This window comes from Heloderma suspectum, chromosome 10, assembly GCF_057233095.1.
Source record: "Heloderma suspectum isolate Gila_16-S chromosome 10, 16-S_ref, whole genome shotgun sequence".
Lineage (NCBI taxonomy): Eukaryota > Metazoa > Chordata > Lepidosauria > Squamata > Helodermatidae > Heloderma > Heloderma suspectum.
In genome coordinates, this window is record NC_139467.1 from 34925232 (window position 1) to 34949111 (window position 23880).

Below are 23880 nucleotides of genomic sequence, written 5' to 3' on the forward strand. Positions count from 1 at the left end.
CACATCATGAAAAAGTCACTGATCCAAGTTCACATCACAAAGCCCATCTTAACGCCACCGCCTAATCCTTTGGGAAGGTATGGGCTTTTCTTGCCCTCACTGCCCAAGCCAAAAGGTCCCACAACTTTCAAGTCCTTCTAAACCCACAATTCTAAGTCTACAACCCCATCCTGCTAGACTTTTACTTCTTTGCACTACGTAACATACCTAATGTAGACTTCTCCACCACCCTGTTCACAGCAAGTCCTTCACTATGGGATGGAGGGAAAGCCTACGATTGATCTGTACCACAAACCCTTTCAACACAATTCTATGCACCATTACTCAAGGTGCTTCCAGACAAGGCTTTTATGGCACCACTGTCCTGTCTTGTTCATGGAATTTTACCAGGGGTCTAGAAGTCATTATCTTCAATTTGTAGCCCTCCTGTTGTAGCAGCCATATCGGGGGTCAGACTAAGTAGCCTCATGCAGTCTCATGCTTCATGTTCTTGCTGAGCTCTTTCTCCCTTGAATATATTGTTGTAAGCTGACGAGACACAGGAATTCCTTGTCTTGTCAAAGGTCATACAATTGTATATCTTGTTCTCTGCTGTTCTCTTCCGTTCTCTCCTTATCATGGCTACCCTATAACCCAGTTCTTGTATTATAAACAATGGTGCTAGGAGAAGGAATGTTGAGGACTGCAACCCCACGTGGGAGGGGGAGGAGGAGCCGTTTCATATGTGTCACAATGTCTATAAAACCAATGCGCTGATGTATTTCAGGGCTTCTGGCTCTTTGGAAACGATTCCAGCCTTAAGCCCGCGCGTTAAATAAAGAATCTCTTTTTCCTTCACTCCGTGGTCTCTCTGACTCTGGGTTCTGCAACATAAATGGTGCCGTGACTCGGGTGTGGCAGGCTCTGAGCCAGACATGTGGCATTTGCCTGCTCTTGATCGCCGCACCGGGAAGACGAGCTCGGCGCATGCCTCCCTTTCTTGGCGCCACCGACCTTTTTGTCGAGTGAATGGGAGAAAGCCTGCGCCGGGATCGCCCAAACGGTAGCGAGCAGCAAGAGAACCTTGGGAAGCGGAGGAAGGAACTTGAGCTCTGCCTGTATCTCAGCTGCAACTGAGTTGAAACCCACATTGGAAGCCTTCAGGAGAAAGGCAAGTATATGGGAAAAAGAGGGCCCCGCCTTTAGGGAGAAAGGCCACTGGGCAGAAAAAAAGAGGGCCCCGCCTTATGAAGAAGGTCAGTGTTGGTGGTATACGTATACAAAAGAACCTACTCCTTGCGGGTAGAAGGGGGGCCTGATCACACCCCCGAGTGGGTGCCAGTACCAGCACGCCAGTACTCAGTAGGAAGCTGAGGAAGCTGGGGAAGCCGCTTTCCGCTCTGGTAAAAAGTGGGAAAAGTGGGTGGCAGGGACATATGGATGCAGTGGAGAGATTGATGATTGTGTGAGTGGCTACTGCGGTTTCTGACGCATACCGTTGACCATCCGGGTGCCCAGGCCAGTAGCAAAGTGCATGGTGTGTAAAATCCTCTTGTGTCGGCCAGTGAGACCCCTTACTCACTGACCAATTCCCATTCCCTAATTGTGTCTGTCTTCAATTTAGGAGGGAGGCTATGGGTGGTGGGGGAAGCAAACCTTGCACCCCCTTGAGATGTATGTCAAACAAAGAAGGAAAAAGTTTTTTTTAAAAAAAGATTCAGAATAGAGAGAGAAAACAGCAAAAAGCTCAAGGTCGAGCTGAGAGGAAAAAAAGAACAAGATCTGAGGCTGTTAATTAGAGAAATGTTGCAGGACAGTCTGGCTTTTAACAAAGCGTGGGAGCATGAGAGTGTAAGGCCGAAGAAGTAGCTGTTAGCCTAGCGTGCCGGGGGGGGGGGGGGGGCAGAAAAATTGCCCACAACGTTCTGAGTTGTGCAACATCATCACCTCGCCTAATTGAGATGAAATCCCTAAGAAATGGAAACTGAAAATGAAGACCCAGAAGATGAAGGCAAAATAGAAAATAAAGGTGAAGAATCAGCCCCCAGAGCACAGGCTAGACCCCTCTTCGAGTGAAAAGTGTGCCATAAGACTGGCCCAAAGCAGAATGAAGCGGAAAGACCATGTTAAAGATCTCTGTCAAGGTAACCGTGTTTAGCTTTGAACTGTGTTAGAATTGCATAGAGCCTGTAGCTACTGACCATCGGCTATATAATTTCTGAAGAGCGTAACCATTAAGCTTTTGCCGTGGGATTCCCTGCAATGAAGAAATCTCACTGATTTGAGTGTCCAGTGTTACACTGCCTAAGTGTGTGTGCTGAAGAGACCGAGAAACCAGACAGCATGTTCCTGGCCAAGCCAAAATCACGCTACTACCATGCTCCTGAAAGCTGCAATAAACTGTGTAAGCTGGGAGACCCAACCTGATTGAGAAGAAGATATTGGAGCAACTGTCTTAAAAAACAATGAGATTTGTGTAGCTGGCTGGCTGACGCTGTCAGTGATGTTACAACTTTAAATTAAGACTGTTTTCAGTTTGAGACCCCAGCGAAGAAAGCTGACCCGAGTTATTTGTTGCCCGTGCCAAAGCAAGAATTTGGCTGCCCTGTACCTCAACGTGTCCTGTTTTAAGCTTGGGATTTACAAATACAAACGAACTAAGAAGCTTGCCTTTGAAGTCCTGCAAATCACCCCACCGCCTCCCCGAAGATTAATGGCTGCCTGAAAAATGCAAGTATAAAGCGATGCCCATCACACCCCAGCGTCCTGAGTTTCAGCACTCAGTGTTTCAGTGCTTTCGTGTACCAGGTTAGAAGAGAAAAAAAAAAGAGTAAGTTTTTAAAATGTCTGTGAGAACCTGACAGAAGTAGAATAAAATTTACAGAAGAGTTGCCCAAGTTAAAGCGTCACGGCTAGAGAGCTGAGCTGTGCCGCTCTGTTTAGACAGAGGCCTTGCTAAAAAGTTAAAGGCCCTTGTCTGTCAGAAAGGGTGTAGGGCCACACTTTCCCTTTTTAAACTAATGCAGAAGTGGAGAGCCTTTGCTGGAAACATCGCATCTTCATTGCCCAGAGCCTTCTCTGTTTGCCTCCATCATCATCTGGGCTTTTTAGAGACACTCTGCACATGAACTAAAATTTTAAATTGTCAAAGACTTGCCATGGACAGTGCTGTGAAGCTTTTGATAAACTTGAACTCTCATTGCTGTAGACCGTGTGTCTGTGTTTGTAGTCAGCTCAGTGTACAGCAGGCTGAGTTTGATCTATGACTTTTAGATTTCCTTCTGCCAGAACTCATGCAGCATAGAGTTGCCGATGCAAAAATGGTGACCTAGAACTCTTTGCGTGTGCAAGTATGCCCGTCCCTTGATTTTAATGGGCCCTGAGCTTTCAGCCAGAAGAGCAGTATGATTGCTGGATCTGCTCCATCATGCCTTACCATGCAAAAAGTGTTTTCCATTCATTGTGTTAAATAGCAGAAAAAGTTTATTGTGTATATTTTATGATTTCTTAGATATCATAAAATATATGTGATATTTGCAGATTAGTGTTAGTTGCAACTCCAAATGATACTAAGTGTGGTTCCCGATGGATGACAAGGAGAAAAGACAAAGGCAAGTAGAAAAGAAGGAAATAGAGAAAGTAGCAGACAGATAGAGAAGGGGGGAAAAAAAAGAAGAAAGAAAAGGCAAGAGGCAAACAAAAAAATTTGTAGAAAAGAAGCGTGGCCACAGTTGCCCCCAAGGTAAATTAAAAGCAGCTGATTGTGCCTGGAGCTTATTACCTGGGGTAAAGTAGCCACAATAATGTAATAGTTCTTTAAAATGAAAAAAATGTAACTAGAAAGAGAAGAAGAGCCTATCCCAAATGTGTGTCATTGGGACTAATGTAAGGCAAAAAGGTTTAAGTAAGTGAGTTTAACTTGAAGAACACAAATAAAGAGACCAGGCTGGTGCATGGAGCAGAAAGTTTTATATAAAACTTTCTGCTCCATGCACCATTTATTTCTTTCTGCATGGAGCAGAAAGTTTTATATAAAAAGTTTGAAACATGATCTGCAATACAGGCAGATCAGCAAAGAAAAAGAAAGCAAAAGAAAGAGAAAAAATTTGTCTTCCCATACTAATAAATAAAAGTGTTATCAAGCACTTTGGGAAGCGAAGTTGTTTACAGGAAGCTGTGCCTGAGAACCAAACACTTCTAGCCTATGCTGAAAATGCTTGCTAGTGTTGTGTTGCCTCATGGGTAACATGTATGGTATAAAACCCATTTAGCCCAATAGTTCGTGGTTCAGAGAAGCTGTCTGATCCAACCATTAAGTACGCCTGTGTGCTGTAAGTTACCCAATAAAGTCTCCTTGTAAGTAACACCCCCCCCCCGCTGGAATCCCAAAACACAAGTGGGGCTAGAGCGCCTCACCCAGTATCAAACCCTGCTGTTAAAAGCCGTAAAGGCAGGTATAAAGAAGTCAATTAATATGACCAAAGTGTCTAAAGTGCTGCAAGGTGCCACCGAGGCCCCAGAGCGTACTTGGAGCGTCTTTCAAATGCCTATCGCCAGTATACCCCCCTCCCTCGACCCAGAGGCCCAAGAAGACGTAAATGAAAAAAGAAAAGAAGAAGACCCGGCAGAGGCAGAAGATTCTTAAAAAAGAACCAGTGTGCCCAGTGTGGACAAGATGGACATTAGTGGCATGAATGCCCAAATAAAATAAATCAAATACACAAAAGAGAAAACCAAAGGGGCCAGAATGGGCGAAGAGGGAGACAGCTTGAGAGGGGCCGTGACATTGACTGTGAGGGGCTGTGACATTGACTTCATGATTGACACTGGAGTGGCATCAAAAGCAAGCAAACGTTAGCCTTAAACAAGAAGTCCAAACACTGAACAAAGTTCTTCAAGCCCAACGTCGCTTTGTCTTAAAAATAAGCCATTCCCATCACAGAAGTTCATCCTTTCCAACCAAGAGTTAAAGTATGAGTTAAAGAGGGAAAAATAACCCTTTGACTCCCAGATGGAGAGGACTGAGAACTGTCATACTTTCCACCCCCGCAGCTATGAAAGCAGCTGGAGTTAAACCCTGGATACATTAGACACGAGTCAAGAAAGCGAGAGGGGGAGAGTAGACTGTAAACAGAAATCCTGAAAATCCTTTAAAAATCATTCTAAAAAAGCAGTAAGAAGACTCAGGCTTGACCTTACTGTAGACACACCGGGAGACTGTCCCCCTGCGTACGGTCAGACCTGCAACTGGAGAATTGAAGAAGGGGACTAGACCCTACTGCAGCTTGCCAGGTGAATAGCTGCCCGGCGTACAGTCAGATCCCAAAGAAAATCAAACATGCGTGTTGCAGTGTTAGTAGTGTTGCATTGTGTCTCCTTAATAAGGTGCAAAAAGGGGAGTCTGCCCCTAGAAAGAGAAGTTTGTCCCAGCGATTTGCTGATAATTACTGGCTTCACCTGGCTAACATCACGAGAGTAAAACATTTTTGTTTGCCAAGAGGTATACCTGCAAACAGGCTTATTAGCTCTTGCCTAATACCTGTCTGTAGACATCCTAGGAAAATTCAAAAAGATACCATGTTAAGAGTTTATGGTGTAAGTTTAACTTATTCCCAAAATGCTAATTGGGGCGTGGTTGCAAAGATCCTACCCCCTACAGAGTTCACTCTACGCACCCCCATCATTGCTGAAACAAATGCTACGTGTGCACAAATGCTTAATTGTCAAAAATTTTCCAGAAAATATAAAGCTATCCCTGGCCCCCTTCCACTGTAATAAAATTCAAAACATATCTTTTAATGATGCCCACATACTTTTGCCTCATAGATGGTTTTAGACATGTAGTTCCCACACTTGGTCATTCATTCCTGCCAACTTGTCTAATAACCACCCATGTGGCCTCAGCCACCAATTAAACTGGTGCCAATTCTTCCCCTGTGGCCCGAGAAAAAGCGTTGACGGCAGCCTCGAGCACTCCAACTAACTAAAAATTATAATAGTCATGTGCAGTTATATTCTGACTCAGAAAAATTGGCCTTAGCAATGTCACTGGTTGGGGTTCCAGGTTTAGCCTTGGCTGATGGTCTGGAGATCAACCGGTTAGTTTGCAGCTTAGCCAAAAGCATAAATGCCACCTCACGAGCATTGTCATCGTTAAATAAAGAGTTGCGTGATCTAAGAGGTGCAGTTCTAGAAAATAGAGCTGGTATAGATTACCTCTTCCTTCTTCGTCATTTAAATTATGAAACACACCAAAAGCTCTGTTGTTTTAACTTAACTGATAATGGCAATGCTGTAGATGAACAGATCAACAAGCTGCACAATATAGTAGCTAACAAAACAATAAGACAAAACAATTAGCTCAATTAGTTAACCCCTTGGCTTCCAAATCTTAGCTGGCTTAAAAGCATTGTTCATCCTAATTCTACCAGTGTTGTTCATAGAGATACTGTTATGTCTCTGCGTTCCTTGTCTTATGCGCTGTTTAACCAATCTGTTTTATGTCTCAGCTAGTAAAACTGCTGCCCTCTACGCTCTAATAGCCCAACAAGAGGCTAAGTAATATGTATGTCACAAAAAGCTTTGTATAGTTATCAGAAATGCTATAATTGTAATGAAATTATGCATTTAAGGGGGGAATGTAGCAGCCATATCGGGGGTCAGACTAAGTAGCCTCATGCAGTCTCATGCTTCATGTTCTTGCTGAGCTCTTTCTCCCTTGAATATATTGTTGTAAGCTGACGAGACACAGGAATTCCTTGTCTTGTCAAAGGTCATACAATTGTATATCTTGTTCTCTGCTGTTCTCTCCTTATCATGGCTACCCTATAACCCAGTTCTTGTATTATAAACAATGGTGCTAGGAGAAGGAATGTTGAGGACTGCAACCCCACGCGGGAGGGGGAGGAGGAGCCGTTTCATATGTGTCACAATGTCTATAAAACCAATGTGCTGATGTATTTCGGGGCTTCTGGCTCTTTGGAAATGATTCCAGCCTTAAGCCCACGCGTTAAATAAAGAATCTCTTTTTCCTTCACTCCGTGGTCTCTCTGACTCTGGGTTCTGCAACACTGTGTTTTCACAGGGCCGCGGTGGCTTAGTGGTTAAGACGCTGAACTGCAGACCGGAAGGTCGGCAGGAAAGCAGTTCGAGACCCGAGTACCGCGTGACGGAGTGAGCTCCCGTCGTCAGTCCCAGCTCCTGCCAACCTAGCAGTTTGAAAGCAAGAAATTGCAAGTAGATAAATAGGTACCGCCTCAGTGGGAAAGGCAACAGCGTTCCGTGCACCTCGGTGTTCAGTCATGCCGGCCACATGACCACGGAAGCGTCTTCGGACAGCGCCGGCTCTTCGGCTTAGAAACGGGGATGAGCACCGCACCCTAGAATCGGACACAACTGGTTGGGGACACCTCTACCTTTTTTTTGTGTTTTCACACCACCTCTTCTGTCCTTTTCTCTTGCCAGAAATAAAATTTATGTAGGAAAAGATGGAATCGCTGCACACTGCCGTTTGATTCTTAGCACTAGGAGCCAACCGTCTGGAAGCGCCCTCAGAAGTACATCCGGCTGAATTCAACAGGACCTGCTTCCAAGTTAGGTGTGTACATTTACGCGACTGGTCCTAGCAGGGTGGGCCACAAGGGTGGGCATGACTGGGCACCTGCCAAGGGCCTACAACCCAGCAGGGGCCCACTGACAAAAGCCCCCTGGGGTTGTTCCTCCTCTTCACCACTGCAACCTGCTTGTTCGCCTGCCTCTTGCTCTGGTCCAGACAACCGTGGTCGTGAGGAGGAGCAGCAGATGCCACGGCCGACTTGCTCACTGGCTCTCTGCCTGCCAACCAGCAAGTGGTAGCAATGATGAGAAAGAGGACAGGTGCAGTAGCAGCAGGTAACAATGGAGGTGAGAAGACAGACTCACTCAGGGAAATACCCACTCAGTGTGCCTTGCCCAAGGGCCCTCAAAAACCTGGAGCCGACACTGGGATATAGTATTCAGTTTGTGCTCTGCACGGTATCAAGATAATATGCTTTCCTCTCTTGCGTTGCTTGGATTTTATGGGCAACTTGTGGCCCTCCAGATGTTTTGGCCTACAACTCCCCGCAGCCCTAGCCAGCAAAGCCAATGGCAAGGGATGATGGCAGTTGTAGGCCAAAACATCTGGAGGGCCACAAGTTGCCCACCCATTTTAGACCCGCTTCATAAATATACAGTTTTCTTCTTTTCTGTACTCACAACACACACACACAGACACATTTACACAATCAGCTGGCCACTTCATGCACTGCAGGATTTAAACTCTGGGACACAAAAGGCATACGTAATCCTATGCATGTTTAGACAGAAAGAACTCCTACAACTCCCAGCATGCCCCAGCGAGCCACGCTGGCTGGGGCATGCTGGGAGTTGTAGACTTTTTTTTCTGTCTAAACATCCATCCGATTGCACCCTACGGTAGCTTTCCCCAACTTGGTGCCCCCGTCATGTGTTGGGACTACAACGCCATTGGCCATGCTGGTTGTGGATTATGGGAGCTGTAGTCCAACACATGGGGAGACCACCATGTAGGCAAAGGCTACTTTAAGATGCCACAAGAGACAGGGTTTTTTTTAACTAACAGTACCATCCCTCCCTGGAACTGCCCTTTATGAGAACATTTTGATTATAATTTCTGAAGGGTAGGCCTATTGCAGCAAAAATGGAGTTTTGTGGCACTTTAAAGGCTAACACATTTCTTCTGGTGTAAGTTTTCTCAGTGGACACTAGCCCACAAGATAATGAAGTGGGCTTCAGTCCACTATGGCTTTTGGCAGAATAGATGTGTTGATTTAGATCATGGAAACTTCTCAAAAGGTAGAATTAAACTGGGGAGGGGGGGAGAGGGAGAAATAGAAAGAAGGGGGAACAATCACCTTTGCAAAAGCAAGTTCCCCCACCTCACTTCCTGCTTGATCTAAAAACCCACGTTTAATTTTTCCCTGGATCCAAAGCTTGTAGTCCACCAACAAACAAATGGCAGATTGTGTTTTTTATACAGAACTGTTATTGTTAAAGTGGCACGTAGCAGGCACAACGACAAGATTAAATCAGATCACAAACATCCTTGGAAAATAGGAAATCGCATCTTCGAGCGTGCTGGTTTCTTCCTCTTCCCCAGGCCGAAATGTTGCTTCTTTTACAAAAAAACAAACCCCCAACACTCACCTGCTTGCGTTTCCCACCGAAGGACGTCCCCCGTGTCTCCTTTGCAGCCGAAGCGCCGGGCAAGCTGGAGGCAGAAATCGTTTGGAAGGGTCCTTTTCCGGGCTTGGTTCTCGGGCTTCCAAAACAAGCGTACGATTTGATCCGGAAGCTGCCACTCACCGCCCCGGAAACCTGGCTTGTGCAGGCGACCGGCTGGCCCGGGAAAAGGAAAGGGAAAGGGAAGGCAAGATGGGCGGACGGGCGAGCCGGGCAGCTGCTTGCCACAACCGGTAGAGCTTGATTGGAGCGTGCAAGGCCCAGAGCCGGGATAGAGTTGCGGAACGAACAGCACGCTTTCTTGTTTGTGCGGTGGCCCCTAGTGGTCACAGTCAGGCATGATGCTGTGATGGCTTTTTCTTATGGCAAACTACAGGGATAAGCGACCTGGTGCCTCTTAGGATTTTGGACTACAGCTCCCATAGACCCCAGCCAGTATGGCCAATGGTCAGGGATGATGGGAGTTGTCCAAAATTATCTGGATCGCATCAGTCCTCCTAGCCCTGGACTAGCAGGTTTGTTGCAGGAAAAGCAACAAAGAACGTTGCTGGTTGTATACAATTTAGGGCACAAACCTATGCATGTTTAGACAGGAGAAAAGTCCTACAACTCCCAGCATTCCTGGCTGGGGAATGCTGGCATTTCTAGGACTTTTTTCTGTCTAAACAGGCAGAGGATGGCACCCTTAGTCTATATCTATATCATACAAACATCCATATAGCATAATACCTTTATTAGGCCAACTCAGAGATCACCAAAATTGTTCAAGCTTTTGGGATCTCCAGATCTCTTCATCAGGGAAGATGTTACAAAAAGCTGTTGGTCATGGGGAGGCTGACTGGTTGTTGTCAGGACCACGCCAACATCCTGCCAACATCCAGACAGCCTCTCCACCCCCCCAGCATCACCCCCATCTGCTTTTAGTAACATCTTGGCTGATGAAGAGATCTGGAGACCTCAAAAGCTTGCACATTTTGGGTGATCTTTGAGTTGGCCAAATAAAGTTATTACACTACATGGATTCTGGAGTCTATATTATGTATAGTACTAATTAGATTGTAATATCTGCAATTTGTATAAATAATAGAACTTAAAAGACACTTTATAAATGTTTCCAGAGGTGGCGTACTAGCTGAGTTGGTGTGTTGCAGCAAAACAACAGAGCCTCGTGGCACCTTAAAGACTCACACATTTACTGTGGCACATAAGCATTATCGGCAAAAAAATAAAAGTTTATCATAGCCTCAGATGCACGAAGTGTTCTCCTTGGTTGACACATATATTTTGTACACAAGGGTATAGAGAAAAAAATGTGAACAATGAAGGAAATCAACTGCAAAAAAATGCATGCTGTGACAATTACATGAAGGCTTAAATGCGTGTAAAATAAGCACAATGTAGAGGGGAAGCAGTCTTCACCTCTCCAGAGGCCGGTTGTTTGTAAAGCCGTTTTAAAACGTCGGTTTCCCCTCTCGAGGAAAATTCTGAGATGCCATATTTATTTATTTATTGCATTTATACTCTGCCTTTTTTCATCTTGCAAGGAACCCAAGGCGGCTTACATTATCCTCCTCCTCTCCATTTTATCCTCGCAACAACAACCCTGTGAGGTGGGTTGGGCTGAGAGTCTGTGACTGGCCCAAAGTCACCCAGTGAGCTTCCATGGCCGAGTGGGGACTAGAACCCGGATCTCCCGGCTCCTAGTCCAACAATATATTTATATTTATATATTTATAAACAGTTGCCAGCCCACTTTGCTTGCTGCAGATAGGGACAAAGTGGTTTTCCTGCACACAGCGGGAAGCTCAGGGCATTTCATCGCAACCTTTTGCGCTAGCGAGGCTGAAGCTTGCAAAACCCAGCCTTAAAAGCCATCTTCGAGAAGACGCCCCCGCCTCAGCCACCGTCAGCAACGGGGCGCACGCGGCCCTCGGGAGCTGCCGGGCCTCCGCTGCTTCAAGCTTGGTTTCCAGACGCCCTGCGGAACAAAAGCCTGCTTCAGAGAGCCTCCCTGTGATTGGGTGACGTTTAGTCCGGCCGAAGTGACGGCCAAAATGACTGGAGGAGAAGAGGCCTTTGTTCCCTTTGTTGCCCAGGGCAACGGGTGGTCAACTCCCTCAAGGTGCTCGCCTAGGGCAGCCCCTGAGAGCCAGGTAAGGTGAGCAGCGCGGGCCTTGAGAGACAGGCCAAGCCGTGCGGATCGTGCATTTGTCAATACGGCCCTTATCCCTGTGGATTTTTTTTTTTTAATTTCTTAAAGCAAAAGTGCATTTATTTTGCCACCACGTTTCCTAACAACAATTAAGTTCCACAACAATTAAGTTCCAGCCTCTCCTCCCATCCTGTTGAGCGGCCGACCCGGCAAGGGACGAGGTCAGAGTAGTCCCTCACACACGAGACAGAAGCCTTCTCCTCGCCCAGGCCTGGAAGTACCTGCGGGAGTGAGATGGCACCCCTTGACTCACTCTAACCCAGAGTTCCCCAACCCAGCCCCCTCCAGGTGGGTGCTGGACCACAAGTCCCATCATCCCCGACCAGCAGAGGCATTGGAAGGGGTTGATAGGGGTTGTAGTCCAACACATCTGGAGGGTGCGGGGTTGAGGCAGGCTGCTCTGGCCTATTGATGTTGTGTGAGCAGAACATCTGGCACATAGATCCCATGGACAGGATCAGCAGTGCATATGTAGACACTGGATCTGTGCTAGTAGATTCAGGCACACCCCAGAGCCAGAGAGAGGTGATTCCCAGACCCTGCTCTTCCCACGGGTTCAGCCACAGACTTGCAGAAGCTTCCTATTGTTCCCTCCCCAGCCTTGTAGTTACCCAGCGAGGTTAAGTGGGGAGGGGGTCGCATGTTAGACCAACGTGATTGACAGGCAGCTAGGATGGCCGTGTGTCCTCTTTTATAGAAGACTCTGTTCGAAGAGCTGCCAGAGGACCGTCCTCTAGCTGAAGGCATCCTCTGCTTGAAGGGCTGTCCCATCCCATTCTGGTTTAAAGGTAAAGAACTATCAGAATGGTTGGTCTTCCACAGGTAGCACCTGGACTGATCAGACAGGCACACAGGTCACCTGGTCACCATCTTCCCCACTATGGTGAGATGGACTGTGTTTTTATTTAAATAATAGTAATTATTTCTGAACTTGCATCTATCCATATAAATTAGCACACACGCGTTTTATGCAAATCAGTGTCCTCTTTTCTGCCCCCTTCACACCAGATGGCTGGCCCCCTTCTTTGGAACTCAACCTTGCCTGGTTTGAACTGTGCTGTTGTTTCCACCTGTGGGCAGACTGACAACTCCTCTGGGTCTCTATACCTGCTGAGGCCTGACAGCTATTACAGAAGGTCCTATACTTTATTTATTGTAATTGTAATATCCTGCCTTTCCTCCAAGGAGCCCACGGCGGTGTACATGATCCTATTCTTCTCCATTTTATCCTCACAACAACCCTGTGAAGTAGGCTAGGCTGACAGTCATGGCTGGCCCAGAGTTGCTCAGTGAGCTTTATGGAAGAATGGGGACTAGAACCTGCGTCTCCCCGGTCCAACACTCTAACCACTACACCACACTGGCTCTCTATGGCCATCAACTTACTAATCTCTGTCCACCACCAATCTTACTATCACCAGTATGCAGAAATAGTGCTGTCTCCTTGCCCCTCTCTTAGGGGTGGTGAAGCTACGCACATGTGTAGCGTGTCTAACCGTAGATCTGGGAAACGTATTTCCAAAAGAATGTAATGGCCCAGAATGAAAGTTCAAAAATATAAGCAAGGAAAGTTTCTGTAAAAAACAAGATCAGAGCTGGCATCTGAACAATCAAAAACCTCCACACCCAGCGGGCAATATTGTTAAATGATAGTCAAGTATGAAAACTATTAATTCATTAGAATTGCAAAAAAGGAGGTTACTCTTCAGATGATGCCATGATGCAACTAAAAAGGTACACTGCCATGAAGAAGAAGAAGAAGGTGCATAATACTTAACTGCATATTTGACCATTTTGACAACTCTGATAGCAAGCAGACTATTCTTTTTCAATTGACAATAATTGACTGGTCAATTAACTGATGTTGCAATTCTAGCCTTAGGTTAAAAAATGTTCCTTTTGTTATGTCACATTATTTAGCTTTCCAGATGCCTATAAAATATATATATATATTTGACTTTAAAGTACTGCATATGTTAATGTTTTAGAAAGAAGATGGCAAAGCTGAGAAGATGGAATTATTCATCTGGCTTGCAGTAGTTGTATGACATGGCGACCGTCTTTGACACGTATCACAAGGCTAGCAGAGTCAAAAGGAAGGGTTCCCCTAATCCAAATCCTGAAAGTGTGGTAAAAGGTATGGAATGGAGTCTGGACAACTCATACTGAAGAAGCACTTGGTGCAAACTAGGCAAGGGAGTTGCAAACTTGGAAAACACCTCCATCCATGTCTCTGAAATGGATGGCTTTCATCCCATTGTGGTGTAGTGGTAAGAGTACTGGACTGGGACCCAGGCAATCTGGGTTCTAGTCCCCACTCAGGCATGCAGCTCACTGGGTAACTTTGGGCCAGTCATGGGCTCTCAGCCTAACCTACCTCACAGGGTTGTTGTGAGAATAAAATGGAGGAGGGGATGACCATGTAATCTGTCTAAGGCGGGATGTAAATGCAATAATAAATTTTAAAAATCCCCCCTCCTTTTTGAATTGTGTATCAGGCACTGGTCATGATGGGGTTTTGGGATACCATACGGCACATGGGATCCTGTGCTTTTGAGAGTTATGAACCCTCCTGGTTCGCTGTTGGTGTCTGTGATTGCCACCTTTTGATTTCAAAACTACTGGGGGCCCTGATGTAGAACCAAGAGTGAGAGAACCAAGAGTGGTAAAGACTCTCCATGAAGTATGCCACTTTTTAAAAGGCTTTTTTGACATGAAATTTTATTTTATTTTGAAATAAAGTTTTAAAAAATAAAGGCAACAAAAAGAAGAACATACATAATATAAGAAGATCACTAAAGAAATAAAGAAATTCACTAATCATAATTCTTAGTCTGTCACCAATATGCTTGCAGAACAGCTAGGGAAAACAGCCTAAGTAGAAGCTAATTATCTAATGAAAGAATGAAAATGCAAGTTATGTAGCATATATAAGGGGCATGTACATGTATGTTATTTTGTGTGTGTCTGTGTGTGTTTGTGTCTGTGTATTAGTCAGAAAAAATACAGACAACTTTACTTGTTTGGAATTTGATTAAAGGCTTGAAGGGTTTCCACATCAGAAATAAATTGAAACCATGGTGCCATAATAACTTTCTTAAAATTAGATTCCTTGCTTGCAGCACTTGCTGAAATTTTATCAACCCATTGCTATTTAGTTGCTTGCTTTGGAGACTTCCACTTACACTCTGTACATGACTTTTCAGTGGCATACAGTTGGTTAACAGTTGGTTAAAGGCCTTTTTGAACCCACTTCCTGTGCCTTGTAACAATTTGCCATATTTCCCAGTATTAAGGATGCAATTCACTTAACTGGAAATAACCCACATTTAACACGGAAGGACTTACTTCCAATTAAACATGCATAGGATTGTGCTGTGCATCCTTGGTCAGAATCCAGGTCTTTCCCCAGGGCAGGGGTAGCTTGGAACTGGATAATTTATGGGTGGAGTCCACAGAGTTTACTGTCTGTTCAGATTAGTTATCTGATAGAACACATTCAGATCAATAAGGTACCATCTAGTTGCCAATCCTGTTGGTGACGTCATCCCAGTGCTGCAAACTGGTATGAATGGGCAGTATCAAATGGTGTCATTCTGCAAACTCAACTAGTGCTGGTGGAGCTCTGCCAAATCTTTCCATTGCGCAAGCACTTGCACATGATGCATGTACAGCCAATTGCACAACCATGCTTACGCAAATGTAACTTTGGTTGGATTCTCCTCCCGCGCATAGTTTGGAATCTAGTTTCTGCTAGTGCAGCTCCATTTGTACTAGCAGAATGACACAGCTGGATACTGCCCTATTATTTATTTAGGGTGAAATCCTATGGGGATAGGCAGCCACCTCTGAACTCAGAGGTGACCACCTATCCAATCCAGGGCAGGAGCAGCGCGGAGGGGATCATCCCTTCCGTGCTTCAGCCACCCTACATTCGTGGCTAGACAGCTGATTTTGGCTGTCTAGCCACGGGAAGTCAGACCGGTGGACACCAGACAATGCATAGGAAGCGTCGGAACGGCACTTCCGCCCTCCCCGCCCCAGCATGCCCCCAGGAACGCCCCGTTCTTGCCACTCCACGCTCTTCTTCTGAACGCGGAGCGCAGAGCCATTCTGCGTTGCCTATGAGGTAGCGCAGGAGGGGGTGGAGGTCAGTTCCCAGGGAACTGACCTATCCTATGGCCATCTAGCTGCTGACTAGTGGCCATAGGATTGTGCCCTTATTTATTTACTAAAATATTTCTAAGCCACCCTATATCAAACAATCTCAGGGCAGGACACAATCAGTAAAAAGCAATACAGACAATCTAATGTAATTGGAAACCACCAATCTATTCTGACAGGTTGCATGGAAGCAAGATTTAGCGTAGCTGATGATTCCCAAACAGATTAGAGTGTTACTATGGCCCAGTCTATACATGCTGTAGTAGAATTACTGTACCACTTCAGGCTGTAGGTAGATTATCATATTTTGATGCTCTCCCATATTAAAAAAAACCCTGCAAGCCCCAATGCAAGTAGAAAACTAGTTCAGCAGAGAGAAGGCTGGGTTAGAACCTTTCTCCCTGATACTCTAGTTTTCTGCTTGGGTGGAGAGATATACATGGAGACACATTAAAATGTGAACATGCACCTGCAGTCTGAAGAGGTACAGTCTTGTTTACCACTTCATTCTGCTGCATGTGTAGGCCAGTTCCAAAATACTTGATTTAAAGAAACAAATGTACAGTTTCATAAAAGACCACTTAGCAGTGACACTGAGCATCTTCACTCTTTGCTTCCTAAGCAAAATAGGAAGATCGTAAAATGGAAAAACCACAGGCAGGTATCTCGGCACATCATACCTTTGAACTATGTATTTAAATTAGTCATTCCACATGGAAATCGAACTTGAGGATGATAAATATACATGGCTTTCATTGATTTCCCTTTCTAGGCTACCATTATTCTTCCATTCCTCTCAAATTCCAGACCACGTGGATCCCCAACTTCGAAAAGAAAGGCTTTAATTCTCAGACAAAAAGATTTCAGTATATCGAGGTAAGAAACCTGAGCCTTGTGCACCTGTTTGTTTATTAGGGCATAAACATGCAGGGAATTTGTTAGGGTTTGAACACAGTTAATTGGAAAATCCAGCTCCTGCAAGCTGCATAGCATTTCCTCCCCTTACTTCAATGCCACAACCCCATGCAAGGGCTAGAATGAGAGAGGAAAAAACCTCCAGTGGCACCAATGGAGGCGGTTTTCTCTTTCTTTTTAGCCCCCATGCAGAGGAGGCAAATTTAGCAGGAGGTTGGTTAGGAAGGTTTAAACCTGCACTTCGCATGCATGCTGAGCACAATCCAGATCAGGGCCCTCCACGCTTATTGAAGGTAAAAAAAAGAAAGAAAGTTAGGATCATCTGCATGCTACGTATTTGATGCAGCATTTCGTCCAGCCCTCAGAATCCATTTTGAGAGCTGTACCAAAAGCAGTCCCCTGACCTCATCTGACTGACCCAGCCAGACATGTTCAAGGCTAGGTGGGAAGGAGCACAGGGCTGCCGCCACATAGCTGTCCTGAAGCAAACGCAGATGGCACATAAGCAACTTTTGGCCAGCCAGAGGCCAAGAAGGAGCAGACTCTGGCCATGAGTGTCATTTTTGGGTAGAAAGGCAGGGTACAAATGAAATAAACAAGCAAGTAACTAAAGTTGGAGTCTGTGGAGCAAGATGGGGAACAAACCTTGTGCCCTCCATGTGATTTGGACAACATCTCCCATAATTCCTGACCATTGGCCATGCTGGCTGGAGATGCTGGAGTTGTAGTCCAACCTCTCTGGAGGGCACCAGGTGGGGGGTAGACTGCCCTGCAGCATAGGCTGCTATCACCCCTGACCAGCGGCCATGCTAATTGCGGTGATGGGAGTTGCAGTCCAAAACATCTGGAGGGCATCAGGTGGGGGAAGGCTGCTCTATGCCAACACTTCCTACTTGACATTGACCCACTTCACATGATCAAACAACCCATGGTTTGTTTGTGAGCATGCAGGAGAGAGCAAAAGTGCTGCCTCCTGTGCACTTGTCACCTCTGCTTTTCAATACAACCCAGGAATACAAGTTCCTGGGTTGTTGTCATAATGTCCAAACCCAGCACTCTGGGTTGTATAGGGTTAACTAACTCAGGGCGCAGTCCTATGCATGTTTAGAAAGAGAAAAGGCCTGCAACTACCAGCATTCCCCAGCCAGCTTTGCTGTGTCTAACCATGCATAGGATTGCGCCCTTGGAGTTTTAACCCATGGTTTGTTTTGGAAAGTGGAAGCCACGAGCGTGTGGGAGGCAGCTTTTTCACTTGCTGCGGTGTGGCCACAACTATGGGTTAAAATAAGCAGTTGTTATCCATTACCTGCAAACTGGGTCTGTATTCCTTCACTTTCTCACCAGTGCTCATTGAGCGATGAAGTGATCTTTTGGAAAAGCTGTGGGGCAGCTAAGCCCTTAGAGAACTGTGCCTCTTTGCGACACATTTTCCATCTTGGCCAGTAGGTGGGAGCAGAACTTCATAAGATGATGGAGAGCTCACTCAGCTCAGCTAAGGGCTTCATAACTGCTTTGGCTGGAGAAAAACGAGAGAGAGAGAGAGAGAGAGAGAGAGAGAGAGAGAGAGAGAGAATTGGTTTTGTCCAGCAAAAGCAGGTGTGTGTACAACAGCTGTTACCCTTTTGCTTTTTGCCTGAATTTTGGACGTTCCTTGAGGGACATGGCTACAGGGACTGTCATGATAAGCACCTGCAAATTAATGCATGAGAATTTCGTTCCTGTACATAAATCACACGAACATGTCCCATTTGCAGTCCTGAACGCAAATGCAAGCAGGAACATGATTCTCAGGAAACGATCACAACGTTGTGAACTCGCAGCTGCGTTTGACAGCGCACATTTGTGCAAGTGCGCACATGCGTACATGCTCATCCCCCCCATCTGCCCTTTCACGCTTTAGCCTATGGGGGAGAGTGCTCATTTTTCAATTGGGAAAAACGCACACTTCTTACAATGTGCATTTTTCCAGATCGGAACTGCACATTTTTCCCCACTTGAAAAACAAAGATGCTCGTGTTCAGGAATGCGAATGAGGTGAACTGAGCTTCGAGAAGGAATTTGGAGAACCTCAGCAAGCTCAAACATCACATCTTCATCCATTCCTATGGCTGCACTTCAAAATTTACCAGCACACCACAGGCAAACAGGCAGGTCTTGAACAATCGACTATTCTCAACGTTAGGGAGAGATAAGAGCAGGAGAGGTAAGGAGCAGGAGAGGTTCAAGGAGAACAAGGGAAGATGCTTGAATAAACAAACATATTTGGCTCCTAAGTATAGTTGACCCTATGGGAGGGTCAGGTGCATTGGCACATATTTGTGGTCAACGACACTTAGGGGGCAGTCATGTTTATTTATTCACCCATCTCCTCCATTCATGTATAATGTGTCCCCCCCTCCACTTCCTGTGTTCCTGTTGCATCACTTTAAGCACATAACAGAAGAGCCATCAAACCCAGGGTCCATCTAGTCCAGCATTCTGTTCACACAGAGGCCAACCAGCTGCCCAAGGGAAACAAGCAGGATATGAGTGCAAGAGCACCCTCCTGCCCATGTTCCCCAGCAACTGGTGTACATTGGCATACTGCCTTGGATACTGGAGGTTGCAGATAGCCCTCAAGACTAGTAGCCATTGATAGCCTTCTCCTCCATTAATTTGTCTAACCCCCTTTTGAAGCCATCCAAGTTGGTGGCTATCACCACATCTTGTGAAAGCAAATTCCGTAGTTCAACTATGTGCTACGTGAAGAAGTCCTTCCTTTTATCTGTCCTGAATCTCCCTCCACTTTCCCTCCCCATCCTGCTCACTTTGGGAAATGGAGCCAGACTAGGAGAGAAGGATCTAGGATGATGGAGTGTGGGGAGATAAGGGAGGAGAAGATTCCACTTCCCCCACCCCTGCCATCCTTTGGGAGTGGAAACCAGACCATCAAACCACCAGCAGCCTCCAGTTTATATGTGAACAATGCAGGTGCATGAATGAATGAACATGGCTGCTGCTGTCTTCTCTGTGTTTGGCCCTTAGAAGCATCATTCCACTTGGGGGATCAGGGACAAAGGGGATGACTGGGGCTGCTTACAGGGAGCATGCAACTCCCTTGCTACAACAGCTTCACTGGCCATTGGTCTGTTTCTGGGTACAATTCAAAGCACTGGTTATGACCAAAAAAGCTCTATACGGCTTGGGACTGGGCTAACCTGAAAGGCCGCATTCATCCATATGAGCCTTCCTGGGTTTTAAGATCTTCCGGGGAGGCCCTTCTCTTGGTCCCACCACCATCAGAGGCATGGTTGATGGGGACGTGAGGGAAGGCCTTTTCGGTGGCTGCTCCCAGGCTCTGGAACTCCCTGCTGAGAGAGGGAGCCAACTCCTCTGGTTGGCTCCCTCTCTGTTGCCCTTCCACCCATAGCCAAAGACATTTTTATTCAGGCAGGCCTTTGGCATATACACTGGTTTGTTGCTGACGAGGGTTCTATTGGGTTGGGTGCTGTTTATTTCTTTTATTGTTGCGTTTGTAATCGTGCTTTTCATTTATTTGTTTTTATGATTGTTTGGAATGGGTTTGTGTTTTAATCTTGGTCTTATTATTTTGTTTGCTGCCTTGAGTGCCATTTTGGGGTGGGAAGGCGGGATATAAATCAAATCCAAAAAATAAATAAATGGGTTTTGCCAAAGGCTTCATGTAAAAAGCGAGTTAGGAGGGGCAGAGGATTTGAAGGGAGAAAGGCGGGGCACCACGTAAGTGTCCTGGGAATGAGCTGCAGATGTAAGGAGAAACAAGGAAGAATGGGTGAAGAATAATTTCAGAAAGGAGGAGACCTTTTGGTGCTCAGGCTAGGACTTTGGCAAATCTTCAGAAGAAAGCTACCTAAATGTGGAACAGCTACCAAGAATGTCTCTCTGGGCTGCCTTGCGGGGGAATGCAGGGTGGGTGAAGACAAGCCAGCTCAACCCCTTCACTCTTTTCAAGGAATGAAGTGGACTGAGCTGGCTCAGCTTTGTTCCACTTGGCCAGTGAACCCCCTGTGTGCCAGGGAATCCCTGCCCCAACTGGGAGGGGAAGCAGCATGCAGGGGAAGCACCATTGTTATCTCCAGCCTGTGACCCGAGATAACAATGGGGTTTCCTCTCTCCACCTCCTCCCAAAGCCTCCAGGGGCAGCGGTGTGGGGTGCTGAAGGGGAGCGGCCTGTAGAAGAGCCTGAGCTTCTGTGGGCCGGATGGGGAACCTCTGTGAGCTGGATTAAACCCATGGGCCACAGGATCCCCATCCCTGGTGTACATGCAGAGGATGCTGTCCCATTTGAAGCAGCTGCACAGGTATGTACCTCCACATGTGGCTGCAGGAGGAAGCCATGACTGGCCACAGCTCTCCATGGCATGCCCAACTTGGCACAGAGGAGCTTTCCACGTAATGGTGAGCACGCTTTATCCATAATGTGCAATGTGGATCCCAGCGTGCCCGGGACACATTGGTGGTGTGAGCAAGACACCCCCCCCCCGCTTGTCCCTTGCCTCTTGGGGCCTGCCTCAGCTTCCCCCAGCTGATAGCAGAGGCCCAGGCTGCCACTCTCCCTATTCCCCCTCCACCATCCAGAACCAGGCTGCCTCCCTGCCTTCCCTTCGCTCACTGGCTCTCAGAATCCCCACCCTCCCTGCTGAATAACTGATGGAAGAGCATCTCATTGTAGTGTTTGTGACAGGCCCTTGCCTTGCCAGTCTAGCATAGATACTGGGATGGATTCTCGGTAAATAAACAACTCATCTCCTAAGCTTTGTGTGGAGCCAGACTAGTACTTGCAAGGGTCCCAGGCCCTTGGACGCAACCCTCGTCATTTGGGTGGGATTTCTCCTCCGTGCAACTGACAAACCAGCCCTATTGCTAAGCTCTCAAAGGAGAAGCCAGGAAAGGCAACATTCGCAAAGTCTGGAGGCAGCTCCACAATGTGCCTCTTTCTCCTCCCGAGAATTTCCTGCTCTGTAACTCCAGTAGGCAGTGAGCCAAGCCACAAGGGACACAAAGGTTGGGCAAACTCTGGATTATCCCCAGAGAACAGTTGCTTCTTCCCATGAATCAGGGAGGGAGAAGGGAGGGCTGCATCCCACCCTGTTGGGACTTTGCAAGAAACCCAAATTGCGGTGTAGTCCAGGGCAGCGTAGCGTAGACATGGGCAGCGCAAGCTCCAGACCCATGCCTAGTAATCTGGTGGCAGGGGGTGGCGGGGGGGGGGGGAATCATAAGCCAATGTGAAAGAGCAAAAAACGAACAGAAGTCATTTCCTAGGGTTTTATTTAGGCTGCATTCCACTGCATGCTTACCTACGAGTAAGTGCCTTTGAACACAATGCAACTAGCTTCCAAATAAACAATTAATTAGGCCATTAACATATGACAATTATTTCATAAAATACCCAGTTTTAACAAAAAATAAAATAACATTTGTGTCAAATGCACTTATGCCATGCAATTGGGTGGAACATTGCCTGAAGGCATTGCCGTCTATCTCTGAAATTAAGGATTATTTATTTATTTATACATATTTATTTATTAAATTTTTATTTATTTACAATATTTGTATACCGCTCCATGTCCAAAACAGATTTCAGAGCAATGAACACAAAAGATAAAACAGTAAAAGAGTGAAAAGATTAAAACACCACCTTAAAATCATGCTTAAAAAAAAAACAGAATGCCAGTAGAAACCATGAGTGGTCAATTAAGGAATGCCTCCCAGGAGGCACTGGAAACAACACAGTGTTGGTGCCTGCCTGACCTCCAGGGGCAGGGAGTTCCGAACAAAGGGGGCCGCCACACTGAAGGCTCTTCTCCTGGTGGACTCCAATTGGGCCATAGGTCCATGTGGAACCACCAGAAGCAAGCCCTCCAATGACTTCAGTGACTGGGCAGGTTGGTAGGGGAGAAGGCTCTCAGGTATCCTGGTGCCAAGTTGTTTAGGGCTTTGTACACCAGTACTAAAACCTTAAACTTGGCCCGGTAGCAGATAGGCAGCCAGTGCATATCCGTCAGCAAACGAGTTGCATGCTGAAAAGGGGCAGTTCCTGACAACAGCTGAGCTGCTGCATTCTGCACTAGCTCCAGCTTCTGGAGCAGCCTTAAGGGCAGCCCCACAGAGTGCTTTGCAGTAATCCAGTCTTGAGGTTACTAGCCCCTGTACCACCGTGGCCAAGCTATCCCTGTCCAGGAGAGGCTGTAGCTGGCGAATCAGCCAAAGCTGGTAAAAGGCACTCCAAGCCGCCATGGCCACTTGGGCCTCCAGTGACAGTGATGGATCTAGGAGTACCCCCAAGCTATGGACCTTACCTTTCAGAGGGAGTGCAACCCCATCCAGAACAGACAGTGAACTATTTCTTGGACTCGGGAACCACTCCCCCACAAGGCTTCTGTCTTGCCAGGATTCAGTTTCAGTTTATTGGCCCTCATCCAGCCCATTACTGAGTTCAGGCACTGGTCCAGGACTTGCACAGCTTCCCTTCATTCAGATGTCACAGGGAGATAGAGCTGTATGTCATCAGCATACTGATGGCACTTGGCTCCAAATCCCCTAATGACTGCTCCCAGTGGCTTCATATAGATGTTAAATAACATTGGGGACAAGATGGTGCCTGCGGAACCCCATAGCTCAATTGCCAAGGGGCCAAGGAATAGTCATCCAATGTTACTCTCTGAAATCGGACCCGTAGGTAGGACTGGAACCACTGTAACACAGTGCCTCCAATACCCATCCCACGGAGTTGATCCAGGAGGATACCATGCTCAATGATATCAAAAGCTGATGAGAGATCGAGCAGAATTAATAGGGTTGCACTCCCTCTGTCCCTCTCTCGATAAAGGTAATCCATCAGGGCGACCAAGGCTGATTAACTCCCGTAACCAGGACAAAACCCAGACTGGCATGGGTCTAGATAACCAGTATCCTTCAAGAGTGCCTGGAGTTGTTCTGCCACTACCCTCTCCAGAACCTTCCCTAACAAAAGGGGTATTTGCAACTGGGCGGTGGTTGTCTAATACCATTGGGTCCTGAGTGGGCTTCTTCAGGAGTGGTTACACTAGTGCCTCCTTAAGGACAGCAGGGACCACCTCTTCCCAAAGGGAAGCATTCACCACACTCTGGACCCACCCAGTCATAACTCCTCAGCTAGCTTTTATTAGCCAGGAGGGGCAAGGATCGAGAGGGCACGTGGTGGGTCACATTGCTGCAAGCATCTTGTCCACGTCATCAGGCTGTAACGACAAACTTATCCAACAAAATCAGGCACATGGTGGCGTAAGACACCTCGACTGGAACTGCGCTAACAATAGCATCAAGTTTGCTGCGGAGACAAGTGATTTTGTCCTCCAAGTGTGATGCAG

General features: G+C 46.6%; 2 protein-coding genes across 11 annotated transcripts in view; one reads left to right on the top strand and one right to left on the bottom strand.

The window, feature by feature from the left end:
* NIPAL3 (NIPA like domain containing 3) overlaps positions 1-9303 on the bottom strand; it is a 36695-nt gene extending 27392 nt beyond the window's left edge. For 2 of the 4 annotated variants that reach the window (XM_084815904.1, XM_084815902.1), the window contains exons 1-2: positions 9184-9303; positions 7232-7358 (exon numbers count right to left, since the gene is read on the bottom strand). The gene's annotated coding sequence lies outside the window, so the exon portion shown is untranslated. The remainder of the gene's footprint in view (positions 1-7231; positions 7359-9183) is intronic. The other 2 variants (XM_084815903.1, XM_084815901.1) reach the window with 1 other exon arrangement.
* The window catches only part of STPG1 (sperm tail PG-rich repeat containing 1), a 58883-nt gene continuing 35769 nt past the window's right edge, over positions 767-23880 (top strand). For 2 of the 7 annotated variants that reach the window (XM_084815908.1, XM_084815912.1), the window contains exons 1-4: positions 2616-2809; positions 7444-7576; positions 13420-13568; positions 16368-16471. In XM_084815908.1, coding sequence (XP_084672034.1) covers positions 13481-13568; positions 16368-16471 — 192 coding nt within the window. In that variant the 5' untranslated portion in view covers positions 2616-2809; positions 7444-7576; positions 13420-13480. Of the gene's footprint in view, positions 1151-1866; positions 2124-2615; positions 2810-7443; positions 7577-11313; positions 11373-12439; positions 12568-13419; positions 13569-16367; positions 16472-23880 lie in introns of those variants that run through there. The other 5 variants (XM_084815911.1, XM_084815910.1, XM_084815909.1 and 2 more) reach the window with 5 other exon arrangements.